General features: G+C 34.8%; 1 protein-coding gene across 6 annotated transcripts in view; it reads right to left on the bottom strand.

Moving 5' to 3' along the window:
- Window positions 1-20,728, bottom strand: part of diaph2 (diaphanous-related formin 2) — a 1,308,662-nt gene that overhangs the window by 1,168,876 nt on the left and 119,058 nt on the right. For all 6 annotated transcript variants that reach the window (XM_028815924.2, XM_051935345.1, XM_051935346.1 and 3 more), the window contains one exon: window positions 11,775-11,879. In XM_028815924.2, the coding sequence (XP_028671757.2) occupies window positions 11,775-11,879 (105 nt within the window). The remainder of the gene's footprint in view (window positions 1-11,774; window positions 11,880-20,728) is intronic.

Here is a 20,728-nt window from a genome sequence, read left to right as displayed (position 1 = left end):
TACAGCACATAGGTTCTCAGACTGAAGGTTCAGTGCAACAGGAAGGGCCATCAACAAGCAGGAGTGAGAGGGCTGCAAGTAGCCACACAGTCATAACCTTCCAAAATGTTAAATTGAAAGGCCCCCAAAATCAGGCCACATTCAGAAGTGATCTAAAGGCCGCAATTGAAAAAACAGTTGACATTACTGTTAAAGAATTGGAGATCAGGTTTGCAAACATGATGTCAAGTGTTACACAGCACAGACAGGGATCAGAAATCATCAAGTCATTTTCAGTGTTTTGTCATGATGCATGGCCAGAGGACATTGATAGCTATGGCAAGTGTGAGATAGACACACTTGTTAAATGGTACAGGGAGCTCTTATCAAACAATGGCTGTGATGTCACAGCTGTGCAGAAGGAATGGCTAATGTTGAAAATATTAGTGAAGGGTCAGTTTATGGATAAGACTTACGGTGACCTATGGACAGTGATGCTGAGCAAGGAGCTGTTCTGTACAGATTTTAAAAATCTGCTTCACTTAGTCGAAATAATGCTGGTGCTTCCGATATCTGCAGCTCAGTGCGAGCGAGGATTTTCAGCACAAAACAGAATAAAATCAAAAGCGCGCAACTCCCTAAGTATAGAAACACTGGAAGACTTGGTAAGGATCAGTACAGTGTAAAGCGCTGCTTGTCAGCCAGCAAAAAAAAGCGCAGACCAAAGTATACTGACTGGCCTAATGATGCTGACATTGTAATGGTTAGTGACAGTGAACTTGAAAAGTAATTAATTTCTTTATATTTGTACACTCATTGCGAAATGATTATTTCAGAAATTATTGTTTATAATGTTTGTTATTGTGTTAATGCTTGTGTTATTATGTATAAGACATTTTCAAGTGTTTGTATTTGTGTCCTTACACATGTTGTGTATAAGACTCTGGACTTGAAGTATTGCTTATTAGTAAACATTTGCACTGTTCACATTTATGTGTCATTTATTCTTCTTTTATTATTATCTATAAGACCTTGCAGAGGACACTAGTAGGCAGGTCAAATAGCTCAGATAGGAGAAAGGAAAGGCAATGTGAGGTAGACCGAAGAAACAAATAAACAATACAAGTAAATATTATTTGTTTATTTCACATTTGGTATGCGGTAGAGATTATGGCTCCCAAAAAAAGCATTTGGCTCCTAAATATTTTGGGTTTAGGAGCCAATGGCTCCCAATTTTTTTTTTTCTGTCTGGAGCCCTGTGCCCTTTCTTTCAGTTTACCTCTCTGTCCAGGTGCTCAGGATAATTTGTGTGTCTGTTATATCACAAATAAGGTTATTTGTTAGGTTTTTGTTTTAGTGTTGAATTTAGTATTTTACTCTGGTTTATTGTTCTTTATTCTGTTTAATGCTTTGTTATCAGTTTCATTGTTCTATTCAGGAAAACATATCCAATGTTACATATACCCTGCTGTTTTTTTTCCTAAGACTCTGTGAAGCGCCTTGAGCATGGGAAAGGCATTGTATAAATAAAATGTATTATTATTAAATAAAAAATAAAATCAAAAGTCTCTCAGATCAGTGTATTAAAATGTTACCCCATTTTTGTAAAATTTTTACATTTACTATATCCACAGTTCACTAAAATTCAGAGAGTATTCACTTGTTTCCTATTTGAATGTAATGACATAAGGACAACAGAAGTGCAGTTAACCCAGTTCAGTCTATAAAATGAAGACAAGTTACAGATACATCTGGATAGTCTAAATAATGCACTTGTTGCCAGGAAAATCCCTTCACCCAAGTTTATTTTATCTTTACTCAAATATAATGTACTAATGAAAGGGGCAGCATGGTGACATGGTGAATAGCTCTGTCACCTCATAGATCCAACGTCCTGGGATCAAATCCTAAACTCAGTTGTTGTTCATGTGGAGAAACCATGTTCTCTCCACATCTGTGCAGGATTTCTTATAGGTACTCTAGCTTTACTCCTATAGCTCTGAAAACTGCATGTTAGGTTGATTGGTGATTACAAATTGGCCCTATGTGAGTATTAGAGGGTATGTGCACATAAGTGTGCCTTCCCACCTGGCACCCATTGTTGTCAAGGCAGGCATTGTCCCCTATGACACTGACTTGCATTTAAGCTGGTTTAACAATTTCTTTTTTTTCTTTTTAATAAAAATACATAAAAAATAATATTAAAAACTAAAATAAAGCCTAAAACCTCCTGCTGTGAATTATAAAAGACTATATAATATTGTATTTAATATAACATTCTCAAACATGTTTAAACCAATACATGAAAAAATACTTTGCTGTGTGAAATGTTTACATGTCATAAATGATCAGATGACTTGCACTATATTCCCATGTGTCTATTTCATTTTTAAGAAATTTGTTTTAAATCACAGTTACTATGCAGTAATTTGATACTAAAGTGGAATTATTTTGTAAGAAATAAACTTGTTTGAACAAGAGTTAGCATGCAATTACAAAATACTGATGTGACAACAAATTCATTTTGAGGACATTGATATCTGGTGATGCAGCGATTACTGCTCCTGCTTCATGGATCAAGCATTCTGGGTCTGAATCCTGTGCCTAGTCACAGTCAATGTGTGGAGAGTGTGCATTTTACCTTTGTCTGGGTGTTTAACTTCCCTTTTTACTTATTGGTTTAATTGACAATTAAAAATCGTCTATCTGTGTAAGTAACAGTGTGTTTGTTAGTAGTTCTAGCAATGAACTGGTGCTCTGTCCAGGGCTGGTTCCTACACAGTACATATTTGAGGGATATAACCAACATGGCCCTGATATGGATTAAGCACATTTGAGAATATTATGTTATAAACTTAAATTAAGAGAGGTGTAAATGCAGTTATAAAATATATACAGTATATACAACGTATTTCAGAATACTACAGAAACGGTGTCAAAATATCTAAATATACTATAAATAATTAATCCCTAAAATGTATCTTAAATTAATGCTTTTAAGCTATCATAATCATGTGCCAATATTCCAACAACATATTTCCATGGTAGCTAATTTACCCATTTGTTAGATGATTAAAACATTTTTCAGAGAAATTACTAAATATTAATTTAATTTGTCATACTACATTGGTCCAATTATAAAGATATCACATTCTGTCTCTAATACTCTGTTACGTTTCATCTGAATAATGTATTTGATTTATTTAATTTGGCTGCCATAAAAAAATTACTTATTTCTTAATTTATGTGTTTACTACATAAAATACATTATTCTGATTTATACTTTATTTGGATTTACATTGCTTTCTGATTTATATTTCTTTGGAATGGTATGAAGAGTAAATCACTCGTGCACAGTACAGAATGTAATTAATTTTGATCTTAATGGCATCATGTAAACAAGATTATTACAGCATAACAATTCATACAAATCATGTTACTGAGCAGCAACTGTTATATTCTTCTTTAGTAACAAAGATGACTGGCTAAAGTAAACCTTGTATTAAGAACAACCAAAGCCAATCATTATCACACTTGCTTCAGGGTAAGGGAGGTGTGCAAGGAAGAGATTTGGAGAATGAATCTGACAATATAAAAAAAAGACAACAACAAAAAAAAAAACTTTAGACAACATCGAAAATATTGAGGTAGACAAGAATCCTTAGTGGATGATGCAATTATTTATTTGCTCCTCAAGGCTTATTCCCATTGGGACAAGTACCACCCAGCCCTGTCTGTTAAGGTGTAATCTCAAGAATATACAGGTGGATGAGCCTATGATGTACTGGATAATGGACAATCTGTCAGGCTGACTGCAGTTTGTGAGGCTCAAGGATAGTATTTCTGATATGCATGTGAGCAACACTGGAGCACCACAAGGGACAGTCCTGTCTGCTTTTCTCTCTGCCCTGTACACTTCAGACTATGCACATAACAGGTCATGTCACTTGCAGGAATTCTCAGAGGATTCTGCAATTTTGGGGTGTATTGATAAGTGGGATGAGACAGAATATAGAAGTCAAGTGCAGACCTTTTTTTCTTGGTGCCAAAGGAATTGTCAGCACTTAACATCAGCAAAACCAAAGAACTGGTTACTGACTTTCATCTAACCAAAGAACCTGTATGCCCACTACAATGATCAAGTCACGTCAATTTTATTTATAAAGCACCTTTAAAACAACAGACGTTGGCCAAAGTGCTAAAAGTGTTATAAAAGAAGCATGTATGAAGGTGATGCACTGCTACAAGTATTTGTGGATCCTCATCAAAGACAGGCTAGGCTGATCTCATAACAAAGATGAACTATATTAGAGAGTGCAGAGAGACTTAAGAGACTGCAATTCTTCAATGTGAGTAGTGACATCCTTTACATGTTCTTGAACATTGTGATGGCTAGTGTGATATTCTACACTGTGGTGTGCTGCATTGGTGGCATCACTTCAAGTGAGGCCCATCAAATCAACAAGCCAATTAAGGCAGGCACAGTTATGGGACTCACTCTTGATCCACTGGAGGTAGTAATGAACAACGCAGCACATCATCTCTCTGACACACTATCATTAAGTACTTTTAGCCAATAAATTATTAGCAGAAGTATGTCCAGAAAAGTTGCAGAGTTTCCCTTTAACCCATAACAATAAGCCTGTATAATTCATTACTGTGAATGTAACTGCTCTTTTTTATTTCTGGGCAAGTCAGACACTTTCATTTCTTTTTAGTAATTCTGGAGTGTATTTGATAGGGGATGGCATTATCTTTTATATTACTTATTTACCTTATTTATTTAGTAATTATTTCCCCCTTGGGAAAAATAATGTGCTGTGTATCTGTCTAATATGGGTTTTGCAGCCAGCATGGGGAAACACACTTTTGAACAGTAAAAGACGCAACTAGTTTTGTAATAAAGGCAAAGATGTTTAACAAGGGGAGTCCAACTTGCTTTTATTTTCTTTTTAATGTAAACCTTGCAGGTTTTATTAAAATATAGAATATTAGGACACCCACTGTAATTTGAACCATTCTTGCCAAGGGAGGCAGGATTGTCTATGTAATAAATAATGCTACCTTGAAAAACAAGAATTTTAAATGTTCATTATTTTATCTGCACAATACATTCCTGGCAGACAGATTTTTCTTGAAACCATTAATTGCACTAAAAACGAAAATGAGATAGACAATGTTAATTCTTAATCACACATTTCATAGACAACAGAGTCAAAATAGTATAAACCTATAAACTAAGTGATAGAAACAGATCTGGGGAAAAATAATTTTGTGGTAGGATCTTTAATCAAAAGGAGTTTTACATTCTGTATTATCATTGCTTTGTAATTAATATTTTGATGTCATGTTTCCAAGATTAGGCCACTTACATGCAGTAAGAAACATACTGTACATATTTAGGCCTACAGAGCTCTAAATTCTTCTAATTTCAGTTGTCAATTAAGCACATAAGAAATTTTGCAGTGTTCAAAGAATTCACCAATTTTTAACAGTAAACATTTTCTTTAATTGTGTAATACTGTTAAAGAAGGCAGACACTCTGCTAGTGGCAAATTTCACTTATCACTTCAAACATGTTTCTTTTCTCAAATATGAGAAGAAAATTAACAAGAAATGAGGCTTTGATGCTGTTAAAATACGTTAACATGCTCAGTGTTGGGCTTTTATCAATGTTTTTTTTTTACAGCCGGGTGGCATGAAAAAGTAGCCGGGTGGGGCAGGACTGGGAAATTTGGTGGTGGGGAAAATTAAATGTGCACTATTTTTATTAGTTAATTATTATTAATTATTTTCCAAAGCTCAATATGACTTCCTTTTTTAAGGTTTGACACTTGTGCCAGAATATTTTTATTAAATTTAAGAAGTATCCAATTCAGGATCCTGCAACCCTAACAAAAATTTTAAATAACAATTGTTATGACATAAACCAAGAGGCACAAGTATTGTCGCTGTCGGGAAGTGAAAACAATGAAAAAAAGTATGGAAAACCTAATGAAACTTGCATATGCAGAAGGTGTCATCAGTTAAATATTTATTCTTCTTCCTAGAGGCCCAGTTGTCTGCAGCTTTCCCATAATCAAATGTCCCCAGGATCTGGGCCCTCCTAGGAGATCACTCATCATACACTGCCATCTAGTGTCACTGGCCATTTTCACCTCAATCTGGGGTATGTTCAGAATATTTTGAATTTCCATTAAACCAGCCATCCTAAATGAAGAATTTTGGAAGAAATAGAATAGCTGCCTTAAGATGTCGTTCAGTTTTGTTAAATGAGATACAGCAGCTGCTGCTTGGGCACTTGCAAGGGCCAATCGGCGGTTTAAACAGTGGCAGTTGACCAAGAGTCCAGATGTTTTATCTTTAAGCGGTTTTGCAACACCTTTCTGTTTCCCAATCATAACAGCCGATCCATCTGAACCTAGTCCAACCAGATTAGCAGTTTTCAAGCCTAGAGTGTCCATAGTCTCACTCAGTGTATTGGTTATAGTCTCCGCTTTGCCATCAATCATATTGCGGGTTGATACAAAACTAATTCTGACCTGGCAAACATATTTAATGTAAATAATTAATTGTTTTACATCTGAGATGTCTGTGGTTTCATCACACAGAATACTGAAAACATTTTCTGCATGTATATTTTTTTAGTATGTTAGATTTTATTTCTGATGCAGAAAGACATCCAGCAGCTCTTGCATTATTCTTTCAGAGGTGTAATGTGCATTTTTACCAACATTTAGATGTTGTAAAAAGGAACAACCCATTTCTTTACAGTGTTCCAACAATTTTTCAAACAATGTTGTATGTGGCAACTCATTTTTTGGCAATCAATGCATGGATCTTAAAGCTCCCACAAAGGCATCTCTCTGTAAGTTATTGAACACAGATAGAGATCTTTCAATTTGACCGATTCCAGTTTGCTCTAGTAAATGCTTTCCTAAAAGTTCAGCAGAAGACTCAATGTGCGTTTTACTTTTTTCATGTTTCAGCAAGCTTTCTTTCTGAATTCTTGTGCATGGCACATTTACCCAAGGTAACCCCTCCTTGGGGGGTGTTTGTTTGAATATTTCATGCACAATGAGCACCACATACCATTTTCTTTGACCATTAGCCAGTTAAAATCTTTAAACCATTGTTTGTTTATGCCTGATAAGCGGTGCTTAGATTTATCAATTGGCAGAGTGTGTGCTGAAGAGATTTCCCCTGATGGACCAGCCTCTGCAATGCATTTGTCTGAAATTGCCACATCAGGAGTTGACGCCGCACCTTCATCAGTTTGTGATTTCTGTTTTCTGAAATAACTGAGCACTGCTGTTTTCTGAACACTTTTTTTGCTCATGTTGGTAAAACGTTTGAAAAAAATTAGAAGTACCTATGAATAAGACTTTTGAGTGGGAAAGTGAGAGCCTGGGCGGCACGGTGGCGCAGTGGTAGCACTGCTGCCTCGCAGTTAGGAGACCCGGGTTCGCTTCCCGGGTCCTCCCTGCGTGGAGTTTGCATGTTCTCCCCATGTCTGCGTGGGTTTCCTCCCACAGTCCAAAGACATGCAGGTTAGGTGGACTGGCGATCCTAAATTGGCCCTAGTGTGTGCTTGGTGTGTGTGTGTGTCCTGCGGTGGGTTGGCACCCTGCCCAGGATTGGTTCCCTGCCTTGTGCCCTGTGTTGGCTGGGATTGGCTCCAGCAGACCCCCGTGACCCTGTGTTCGGATTCAGCGGGTTGGAAAATGGATGGATGGAAGTAAGAGCCTTTTGGATATTCAATGCACACTTGCACTACGGCAGGTACGCATTCTCGACATTTTCACTTTATTCTTAACATTTCTACTTTATTCTCGCCATTTATCTCGAGATTAAAGTCGACATGTTGACTTTATTCTCGTAGTTTGTCATTAAAGTAGAACATCGTAAACTAAACTTTATCTTAAAATGAATATTTAATTTACTAGATTTTCTCAAACCCCATCATAAGTTATGTAGCAATATGTTGACTATATTCTCGACATATAGTTTTTTTTCCACTTTGTCCGTATTTTTTTTCTTCACCTTGGCCCTAATATGCTTCCTTACAAAACCCTCAGTAATTCAGTGACAAAACTTTTGCTCAGGACACAGTGTGTGCTGCAAGGGTTTCTGCACACTTTTTGCAATATGGACGCAGATCCAAATATGAGCAAATATAAGAACGGCAGATGAGGTCACTTTAAACAGGAACCACAGTAAGTGCTACAAGGATTTTTGCACACAGAACACACCTAATGCTTAAACAACTGTATATACATATTGGTTTGCTATGTACTGAACAAGAAGAGAGCTGCTGTACGCTTAGCAGCACTATACAGACTGCACTGACGCTGAGAACAGCGACATCACTTCCTGACACCCTTTTTCTGATATCTGACAGGCTGGTTCCACTAGAATTTTTTTTATTTTATCAGTCCTCCTCTTGCCCGCCCACCTCGACAACTTTGCTTGTGAACTGCCGCTCCACTCCCGCTATTACCATGTACACCCCCCTCTTGAAACCCCACCTCCCCATACTTTTTGCTTGTGAACTCCGCTCCGCCTCGTCCCCCGCTGTTAGCTTTAGCAATATTTGCCCACCCGCCTGCCCGCTCGTCCCTTGCCACCTCTGCAGATCTGCTTGTGCCCGTAGATCTGCGGCTGTCATCTCACAATGTCATGCGAGATGACAGCCGGGCGCTCAACTAAATTAGCCGGGAGGAGCACCCGGCTAAAAGACGCTAGGGAGAACATTGGGTTTGCCTACAACATTATTTAAAGTATTCAAACTGGAAAATAGATAATATTCATTTGTAAATTATAATTACTTTTTATGGAGTAGGGGTAATATTCATATAATTATTACATATTCATATGTCTGTTTAGTGTTGTCTGAGTAAAGTGACATGCTTTAACACCTATCCTAAAGAATTGCCATACATAACATTCTCAAATTCTTTTAGAATAATTCAGAGTTCAGGGTGGCTGGAGCCTATGTTAGAAACCCTGGGCATAAGATAGGGCACCCATGTAGGATCCACTCAAAAACAGCCACAATCTCACACTCATATTATGACAATCTGGAATAGCTAATTAACCTAAACAATATTTTTTGGTAGATGCTGGAGGAAAATTGACACAGGGAGAATGTGCAAAATTCACAATCCACAGAATTCATGATTTTCTTGAGGTGTGGGCAATGTTATGTTTGCTCTACAAATATCTCTGTAAACTTTGGTTAAAAAGCTATAAAATTAGTCACATCTGATTTCAAAACCTTTTCCCCAAATCACAACTGGTTAATTCTAGTGCTTCTGAGCAAACAAATGTACTGTCACACAACACTCTCTTTGAGTCCCATACAGGCCAATATCATGTATGGTTCCTGATATGGCAGACTCAAACACTTTTATTCTAGTACAAGCTACTGAACTCCCTAGCAAAAGTATCTTACTTGTTTGTGGACAGATTTTTGAGGGTACACTTTTCGAATTAGTGTCTTGGTGGTTTAAAACTGCAACAGTGTCCACTGAGACAACCATACAATTGAATGTTGTTTTGTATGTACCCTTTTCTTAATTTATTAATTCCTGCAGATGTTCATAACCTGATACTGTATCTAAGTCCAAACTTGTACTGAAAAATTTCCATTAATAGGAAAGCAGTAAAAATGTATAATGCTTTATTACTTATTTTACAGAAAAATATTATTAATAAAATAAAATGAGGAAAACTGAAGTCAAGGTGTAGCTGAAAAAATTGTATTTTATGTGCTTGTTCATATCTGCAGAACTTACAGATGTCAAGCTGAAACAACAAAAAAAAAAATCTTGTCACGTGTGTTGTCAATTGTTTAGGGGATTGAATACCTGTACAATCAGCATATTTCTTCTTTCCTTCTTAAAATTATTACATAAAACATAAACATTAAATACAACATAAAAGTTGTCAAATTAAAAGAACAAGAAAAATGTTGAAATACATATACCACAAAGAACAAAATATCAGAGTGGCATCTATTATTTAGTAAATGCATATATTTATAATTATTTTCTAGCTAATATTATATTTAATAATTAATAAGGGATGTCATTTGTCCCGTATTTTCGTACACATCAAGATATATATTCAAGTCTGCCCGTAAAAAAAGCTGTCCTGGTATGGGAGACAGAATGTCAGTGGGTCAGCCCTGTCACTGGTGACAAATATGCTTGCCATCAAGCTTTTCTGGTCGCCCATGGAGTGATAACAGACATGAAATAGCATGGTGCTGGTGCTACCCATATCTGAGCAGCTTAAGAGCAAATGACACAGAGCGGAATTGCTCAATTCCTTATACCTCACTCAGACTTCTGTCAAAACAGACATGGTATGTTGTTGTTTAAATAATGGTATGTTATGTAATGTTGCCTACTTTATAGTCTACATTAACGTATATTATACTGTAACCAATTAAACTAGGAAATAATCAGTGCAAATTGATCATGCTAACATTCCCATCCATTTCGCATGAAAGCTAAGACAGTTAAATAGACTTCTTTTATAGTTTATAAATGACACATTCTGTGACAATGTGTAATTTAAAACATCAAAATAAGTAACCCTATTAGACACGTACTGTATTTACATACTGTTTTAGTCTGTCCTTTGCAGTTTACAAGCCTAATCTATACACATTTCAGTCTAATTATTGACTCCTATCCAGGTAACAGCTGTGGAGTTCACTGTACAAACTGAGCTATAACAGTGCTTATTGTGCACACAAGCTGAATCATGATTTAATGTTTCTGTATTTTAATATTAGATTGCTTATGTAATCGTTAATGCTTTTGGTATGCTGTCTTGCAACACAGCAGGTCAAACTATATATGTATTGGTTTTCCCAAAATATTATAGCACCCCAGAGGATGGAGAATGGGGGTGTTTGGTGGGCATTGTTTCTGTTACTCAGAACTGTTAATAATAATAAAAATACTGCGGTGGGCTGGCACCCTGCCTGGGGTTTGTTCCTGCCTTGCGCCCTGTGCTGGCTGGGATTGGCTCCAGCAGACCCCCGTGACCCTGAGTTAGGATATAGCGGGTTGGAAAATGACTGACTGACTAATAATAATAATAAACAGGAATAATTTGATATGCATAGGCAAGTGACTATTAAAATTGTATTGTATTAAAAATGAATCCGTTATTTTTGCTTTACAGAAAAATATGAACGTGCTTGAAGAAATAAGATAATTTGTGATTAATAGTACAAAAAGTTGTAATTAAATTTTTTAATGAAAAAGCAGCCCATATATACTGTAAAGAGAGTTTTAAAAATAACAGTATAGTGATTTGCAATATCCAGTGCATGTCTACATCACACTGTATAAGAAGAAACTCTGAAGCATCAAAATACATTTGTGAGATATGAATAACAACCTGAAAATCATCATCACTACAAAAATATACTCTAAAATCAAAACAAATAAAACATAAGGGGCAATAATTAGTTAACTTTTAAACAAGCACTAAGAATGTACCCTCTTTTATGACAAAATGTACATAAACAGCAATTGAAATACATGGTTCATTACTACCACTAAAGCTCATTTATTGGTTTAGAAGTAAAGAATACCAAATTCTAAATGTATTAAGAAATTCAAATGACCTTATGCAGTAAATAAAGTAAGTCAATTATCAGCAAGAACAAGATAACAGTCAATTAAATGGACAGAAAAAAGATCTGGTGAAAGTCATTATAAACTTTTTTCTTAAAATGTTTTTTTTTTTTATTTTGCTTCCGCATCATTACTTACAGATTTGGCAGTTGCAGAAATATACTGGACGACCATCTCATGTTTGGTGCTTAGCTCCTTTTCACGCAGTGGAGCTTTACGTTCTTCATTTAGATTCATATCTTCCTATTAACATGAAAGGAAAGCACAGAAATTCAAAAAATGGAAATATATTAAATGCCTAAACATCAAAGTTAAGAATAATAACAATATGAACATTAATTACTCATGAAGAGAATAGGAAAATGCAAAGACTAATTTATATACAAATGCCTGTGATTCACTTGCACTTTTACCTGGTTCAGTGATTGTTTCATTCTGTATCTTATTTCAAATGCATTTAGATATTCCACTTGGGCCAATAAAAAATAAATTGCTAAAAGGCACACAAAGTAGCCATATGCAGTAAGCAATGGTAAGTGGTAAGTAAATTATAATGTTCACTCTTATCCACTGACTCAGAATGGATCTTTGACCTGCTAAGACTCCCGTAATTGCAATACTGTATGTAAGCAAGTATACAATAGTTAACAGTGAAGTGCAGTAACAAAAATCATTGACTGTTTTAATCTATAAGGCTGCTAATTTCAGTTCTTGTACTGTGAATCATGTGTGTGACCCCAAAGCAAGTGATTTAAACTGCCTGTATTCTCATACTCTAACACATTCCTGTAAACAGATGTAATGCATCTTAGTAAGTCACTTTGGTTAATGGTGTAAGGGAAATAATAATGGTTTAGGTATTAATGCCCTAGTTTGAAAAATAGATTGAAAGTATGCTTACATTTGCATTTTCAAAGCAGCTCTCACAAATGAATGATTTTGAGAAAGTTTAAAAAAAAAAAAAAAAGACTATCTTCCATATTGAACCAATCATTGTGTAATTATATGCAATTATATGTTGCTCAAGAGAAGTTAAGAGTATTAAAAACAAGGATTTTAAAGGACAACCAGGTTAAAAAACATTCCGTTTTGTTAACTGAAACATACTCTGTAAATAGATGTGTGGTTAGTTAAATAGTTCTTAAAACAAGACTTGATGTAAAGGAGCAATATTATAATGTTGAACTTGGGATAAACATAATTTGTAAACATTTCTAAATTCAGTCAAAATGTCTTATGAGTCTTCAGCAGAAACATGATATAAGAGAAAAACGTAAAATGTAAATAGAAAAACTAAAAAAAAAAAAGACAGCACTTTTGCAGTTGTAGTGACAAGCTAGATAATGGCAAATTAAACTTGCGAGGACATATATGCTTAATCCTGAAGCTGAATTTAGCACATTAACATACCAGAATAGTAAACTAAAAGTGAAATAACTGGTCTGAGATGTTTAGATTAAAAAATAGTATAGAAAAGCGTTTGTAAGGCATTCACTATTCTGACATTAACAGTGACATATGCATCAGGAGTTATTAATATTTGATGAACTTCAAGAAATGTAATCAATAACAATGCCGATGCAAAACTATCACTGTTACTCTGCTGAGAAGCAAATAATATTATATCTGTCATTATTCACCACAAAAACAAGTGGACAAGAAATGCATTGTTTTAACCCACTTCAAAGAATCTTCTTGATTAAGTCTGGTCCAGTGGTATAATTTACTTCTTTAGGTAGGGCAATATTAGGGTCAAAACTGCACAAAGCCTTTTATCTCTGTCTACCAACTTATTGCTCTGTTGACTTGAAAGTTTTGTAAACAAAATGCCAACATCGTTACCCTATTCCTCATACAGTTATAACAATTATATAGGCTGTTGCATTCAAATAATTTAGTGAATATATTTTAAAAACTCATTTAACATTTTAGAGACATAGCATAGATTAATATTTTGATCAGTTTCTTACAGTATTTACTGCATATGCTGACAAAAAAATGTGATTATTTCTAGCTTTTAAAATGTAAAAAAGCTTTTATGACTGAAAATAAGCACTTTTGTAACCTAATCTCAAATAGATGGGCACCTTTTTCATTAGGTGCAAATATAGTTAGTAGCTAAGTAAACATCTTTTAAAATTAAGGCAGCTATGATTAAGCAGGTCTAGTTCAGGATCACAAGAAGACAGCTCCTATCATATTTCTGCATAAGGTAGGAACCAAAACTGAATGGGGCACCATTCCACTACATGACACACCCATGTAGAAACTCATGCTTCAGGCAAATTTAGAACTATTTATTAATCTTACACTGGGATGTGGTAGGATGCCAGAGTACCTGTGAAGAACCTAGTTAAACACAGGGAGAACATGAAAACACCACACACTGACTTTCCATGGGACCTGCAACCAGGCCACTCAATACATACAACACAAGTGCAAACCACAGTGCCACCCAACAGCTATGATAGTGCATTGAAATCTAAACTTGTTTTGTATTACGATCATTAGGTACACATGCAACACTTCTAGAAATGTACCCATTTTACTTATCTTCACACTGAACTATTTTCTAAGATGTTGTGGGACAGCTTAGCTATTAGCTAAACAAACAGGCTTAAGGAACAATACTTGGAAAATATTTGAATTTTCATTTATTTATTTTTTTCTTCTGTTCTATTCTGATTGTATCTGTACCAGATTAATTGGCAAAAGAAACTTTACTGGTGCAAGTTGTTGTGGCTATGCATGTGCATTGTGATGGAGTAGCACTCCATTTCAGAGTTGGCTTTTGTTTTCTAACCAATGTCTAAGGTATTGGCACTTTCTCCCTATAACCTTGAAATGAGCAAGTAGAATAGAAATGGATGGATCTACAAACAAATCTTAGTTATAAATTACTGACATACCAGACACCTAGAACTAAAAATGCCTAATACACATAACTGTTCTGTTAACCAGTATACCTCTAGCTCATTCTTTACAAAAAAACTAGAAACATAATAAAGCTTTCTGCCATTGCAAGCATGCTGCAAGTATTTTAAAAAAAAGCTTATTTGTCAGCAATGCACAGCTTATGTTTAACCATTTATATACTATGATACCATATGCATTGAAGTGCTATGTTCAAAATGCTTACAATCAACAACTAGATTATATTGTTGTTTTTTTTTAATAATTTTAAAATGCATACAGCATATGATGTATTAGTGCCTAAAACATCTGTAAGCAACGCAAAGTAAAAACAAAAAAACACAAATAAAAAAAATATCCAGCTTTATACTTTTTTTTCCCACTAGCAACTCTGTAGTACAGAGACATACATTTTCATTACTTTAAAGTTTAAAGCTAAACAGAGAGGTGAGTAATTAATATGAAGAAACATTACAAACTATAATTAAACTATGCTGTGTATATACTCCATTGTATTTATTTTATTTCTCATCTAATTCTACAGTATGCATATTCACCAAACGCATAACTTAGCCTAGATAAAATGCTGTGAGAATGAAAGACTACAATACAGAAACTCAATAAGATTAACTTCAGATAAACTAGTGGAATATGTTCCAAGGAAAATATGTGTTAATTTAATTAAAACATCAAATGCTATAAAGACAAAAAATACATTTCTCTTCCTAAGACAAAGACTTTAATTCAAATGTATGCTTCTTCTAATTTTGACAGCCATCTAACTGGTGAAAACCTAAGGCAACAATTTAGTAATTACAAGTGACTGTCGTACTGTGTTGCAGTTGAGCAAACAGGGCTGCAATAAAATAAAAAGTTTAAAAAAAGCTTTAAAGACAACAAATCTAGATTTCAGCCACCTGTTTTGAGTTCTTTTTTTAATCTTAGCAGCTCAATGAGGCACAAAAGCATAAACCTTAAAAATAAAGAGCAATAAACAAGTCGTGAGACAATCATTTTCAGCCCAGTATGGTGCCACTCGTAATGAATCACATTAAGGTTTGTTCTGAATATTTATTTGGAGACTTACTGGCATTGCACCACGCTGATATCACTTTCTATTTGTTTTATTGCTGATTGGCGACCACTGCTATTTAATGAATGCAATTACCATAAATGTTGTTTGGGAATTTGTAATACTGAGATTCTAACAGATCTCTTCAGGGCATGTCACCAAGATGCAGATTCTATGAATGTCTGTTCTCAAGAATGAAACATATATGTTGTATTATTTATTGGGGATTGGATGTATGATGATCTCTGCTTCATCATCTTCAGTACCTAAATAAATGCATTAAAAAGAATTCTTTATCAAGAGACCAAGGCTTTTGAAATGTGTTTTTCTGGCCTCTTTGCATCCCTTTTTCTCCAGTTGGCTATATCCATTAGGCATTCTGGAAAAGTAATCACACTTTGATTTTTACTTTTTCTCTAATGACACTTCCATCATTCTTGCAACTTGACCATGTACATTAGGTCTGTGTACATACAGTACAGCATTGAAAAAGATAATATATAAAACATTTTTGGTGGATGATTTACATTTGCTTCACCTATTCAGTATTTAGGATGAGATTAATTCATTAGTTACAATAGGTAAAAATGTGGAACAGTCAATGGCAATTGTCAGTTTTTCATTTTTATCTTTCACATTAACAATCTAGTTCTTTCTGACATTTGGCAATCCAGTTAACAATACAGTCTATCTTCTTTAACTATGCTATTTTAAAAAATGATGCAGGGATATGAGGTTCATTTGTTTATGTGTGTTATAAACTGTTACTGCATTTTTCAGTGAGTAATAATTACACTGTAATGCTCAGAATAAAATATTTTAGGGCAGAAGTAAGGGTAAAGAGAAAAAGGGCTTTTTTCTTATTTTTGTTTGATGAGATCCAAAAGAGAAGTCAGAAAGAGTAAGTTTCATTAGACAGCAAAATAACAAAACAAAACTGCAGTTCAAGTCTTGAATCATGAATCAAGAATCCAGTAAAGTCAACAATATTTTGAATTTAGCAAAAGCAAAATAAATCATGATTTGCTTTAAAAATATAAAGTACAGATGCTAAACTTTTCACAATCCGATTGCGTATAACATGGCCCATTTCATGAAACAAATCATGTCATTTTGTAACAATGGCCTTAAAAAAATTGTGCCAAAAATTACATTACCAGCAGGACTATAAAAAATAAAAACATAAAATATATCTTAGCCTCTACCATACTGACATATATTTACAAGGAACTGGCGTAAATATGTGGCTTTATTAATTTTCTCTTAATCTATTAGATTTGTGAAAATTGCTATGCTTTTAATAACAGGTATGGTGTTTGTTACATTGACAATATTTAAGAATCATAAATCTGAAACTGGTATTTTGCCCACAGTTTGCTGGTTCTTTTTTGCATCATGTAATTGTCATGGTTAAGAAGAATCTATTTGATAAAAGCACAGTATTAGGATTGTGAAATACAAGTTAAATAGGAATGGAAAAGCAAGGCATCCATTAACTTTGCTTCAATATACTGTAACTTCTTAACTTATTTCAGTTCTAAAGTTAAGAAGGAATTTAATGTAAGAAACCAGTTTATCATCTAATACCCAGTAATAATAATACACCTAATAATGAAAATAATTAAATGTACTCATCAGTTTATGTTTCGTAGTTATCAGGGTGGACTGAAATTATGGAAGAACATAGGGAAATTTACATTAAAATATATTGTTTTTGCATGTTTTCAAAGGAAGCAGGAAATTAAAGGTGTTGCATTTCATTTATGCCCATGGAGGTGCAAAACTAAACTTAAGTTAACTAAATAAACTTTTTTATTGTAATTGTGGTGATGTTTTTGCTTTGACTTACACATAATGAGAATAGTAACACAGTGCTGGCAGCCTTGGGTAGTTTGGTTTCACAATGTAAATCTTTATAATTCTTCGTCGTTATTATGGATTGCATACTTAGGTCAAATATATATATATCTGTCAAATTTATTAATGAACCTCCCAAATCTAATATGTTCAATGTGACCAACAAATGTTCTGCATCATACGATAAAATAATTGTGACAATATTTCTCTTTTGTGGAATGTTTATTAAGTTGAAGCATTTCTTTAATAAACCTGGGCTGGCTGAATTAATAAGATCTATTATGATGGTTAAAATTGATAAAGCTTTACAAATAATTTTAAGATCTGTATTGATTAAAGGCATAAGATGGCGTGTTGTGCATTGTGGTAAGTCTTTATGTGGCTCGGACAGCACGGAAATTAAAGATGTACTCATATGTGGTAGTATTGTTGAGGATTTATTTTTATTTCAGTTACCATTCTAGACAAAAAGAATAAAATGATTTGCAAAAAATATTAAATGACTTCAGCAAGCTTCCAGAGCTTTATTATTTTTTAATAAGTTAGGGTATGTGTCAGTCTTCTACTATAATAGGTTTATACAAGTTTTAGGTGTGTTTTTCCTTTAGTTTTAAGAAATTTGTGTTATCAGAAACTGCTTTGCAATCTTATAATTCCTTTAAAAATTATTAATGATTTTTTTTTGTTTGGGTGACAATCCACTTTCAGCATCATTCTTAATATGGTTTAGTATTGTAAACATCTTTTTATATTATTGATGATTTTGAACCTAACTCTCTATTATTTCTGCTTTAATTAAATCGATTATGCATTTACGCAGCACTTTCCAAGCTTGAGGTCGTGACTCCAAGTGGGATCAACTGATATGCTAATGGGGTTGCAAGAAAATATTTAAAATAGAAAAAACAAACTATGTATTGAATAGGAAGTGAATGTCAATATTTCAAACAGCTGGGGTCGCAAAAAAGCTCAGATTTCAAAATGGGGATACAAACCAAAAAAGATTGGGAACCTCTGTATTTAGGGTTATTACACTGCAATCACTCAAAACCTTTTTAAGCCAGTCTTCCTTCTGGAAACTTGCTTTATACAGTATGTGCTCTAGCAAAAGATCGGGAAAAGAAGGAAAATCCATCCATTATCCAACTAGCTATATCCTAACTACAGGGTCACGGGGGGGGGGGTCTGCTGGAGCCAATCCCAGCCAACACAGGGCGCAAGGCAAGAAATAAACCCCGGGCAGGGGGTCAGCCCACCGCAGGGCACACACACACCAGGGACAATTTAGGATCGCCAATGCACCTAACCTGCATGTCTTTGGCCTGTGGGAGGAAACCGGAGACCCCGGAGGAAACCCACACAGACACGGAAAGAACATGCAAACTCCACGCAGGGAGGACCCGGGAAGCGAACCCAGGTCTCCTAACTATGAGGCAGCAGTGCTACTCACTGCACCACCGTGCCACCCAAGAAGGAAAATGTTTTATTAAATATCTTTCTTTTTATCAGAATATAAGCTGCAGTTATTTAAAAAATATCAAAATGGTGAAAAAAACATGTTTTTGGTATTGAATGTCTACCTGTTTTCATTTCATAAAGAAAATATCTCTTTCTGGAGAGGCGTGGAACAGCATATCACACTCTCTTGACTGAAATTTGTTTTCCATTGTCAGATTTTTCCTATCGCATTTTGTTTTGTTATATTTTACATAACCCACAGAGAGAGATTTGCTCTGCCGAAGAGTGGCAGCATGGTATATACTGGTAAATAATGCAAATCAGAGTTTTATTGTGCCCTGTGTTGGCTGGGATTGGCTCCAGCAGACCCCCCGTGACCCTATGTTTGGATTCAGCGGGTTGGAAAATGGATGGATGGATGGATGTGCTGTGCACATGTAACAATAAATCTAAACTGAAATTACGATGTTACATTTTTTATGAAAACCTTAGATTTTGGAAGGAGTCCACATGGAGCAGGAGACAGAAATGACATTGTCTTGCACATCCAGACATATGATAGGCTGTTAGTGTTTATCTGGTATAAGAATGGAGCTATGTTATTTATCAACAGTGCAGCCAGATAAGATATAAATAATTTATCAGGATGTGCAAAGTGAGCAGTACACATATAAATCATATTAGGTACTTGTGCATTTACCTCAAAGTGTTAAGCGAGCGCAGCACTAATATAGTAACTGATGGTTTTAAAGAAAAGTGCATGTGCTGGAAAAAAAACATACATGCTATACATGAACACTTTAAGGAGCAGCAGAAAAAAAGCATGTGCTGACTATACAACATATTCAATTGTTTGAAGTCCGCTTTGAGCACACTTATAGTATGTGCATTTCATGTATGCTGACATATGTGGGAACCCTAAGCCTAATCATATACAATTTCTGCATGTTTGAGAAATATTTTTAAAGAAACTATCAATTTGTTTAATTTGAATGAAAAAACAATTTCGTTATGTGCATTGTTCAGGGTTCTCCCTAAAACCATGTCTCTACAACACTTCAAAACACTTACGAACACTCCAATCTCTCATATACAGTTATCTTAAATACAGTATTTAGGATGTGAACTTAGACTCTCATTCCACTTGAGTTTAAACTCTAAACAGTACCAGAATGTCTCCAGAATCTCTGAAATGCATAAAGTCTGTTCAAGAACTGGGGAGACATAAAGTACGTTATCCAAGAGACAAAATGCATCTCTAGACTAACAGTGTCATATCATGAAGTATGTTGAAGCCATGTGTTCTTTTTCTGGTTGCACTGAATTTGGAGCAATGCAAGAAACACTTAATGAGTTTAGATACTTTTTTATTTTCACAACAAACAAAGCTCGTATTTTATTAGTATTTGTTTGGATTGACCAGCAATTTGACTATTGTGAATTTGTTTTTCTCCCAAAATTATGACTTGAAATTCACATATACAAAATAATGTGGCTAGGTGTAACTCAGAATACTGAAGTAGCATGTGAATACAGCAAAACACCTGTGACTTGTTTCAAGCAAAAAATATCTGCTAACATAATGAGTCGATGGTAGATCACTGCCACCATCTACTGGCAGAAATTCGTTTTGTGACTTATTAAACAGGGGTGGGCACTAATGCTGCAGCTGTCATTGGTCATTTCTATATGCCTATCTGTATGTTTGAAAACAGCTATTTGTTTCATGCAGAGTAGACAATCATCATTCATTAGTTTTTAAACTTACTTAATACATGGTATTAAAAAATGA

The sequence above is a fragment of the Erpetoichthys calabaricus genome, chromosome 12 (assembly GCF_900747795.2).
Source record: "Erpetoichthys calabaricus chromosome 12, fErpCal1.3, whole genome shotgun sequence".
In the NCBI taxonomy this organism is placed as follows: Eukaryota; Metazoa; Chordata; class Cladistia; order Polypteriformes; family Polypteridae; genus Erpetoichthys; species Erpetoichthys calabaricus.
Note: the sequence above shows the minus strand (reverse complement) of the source record. Positions and strands in the feature narration are given on the sequence as shown.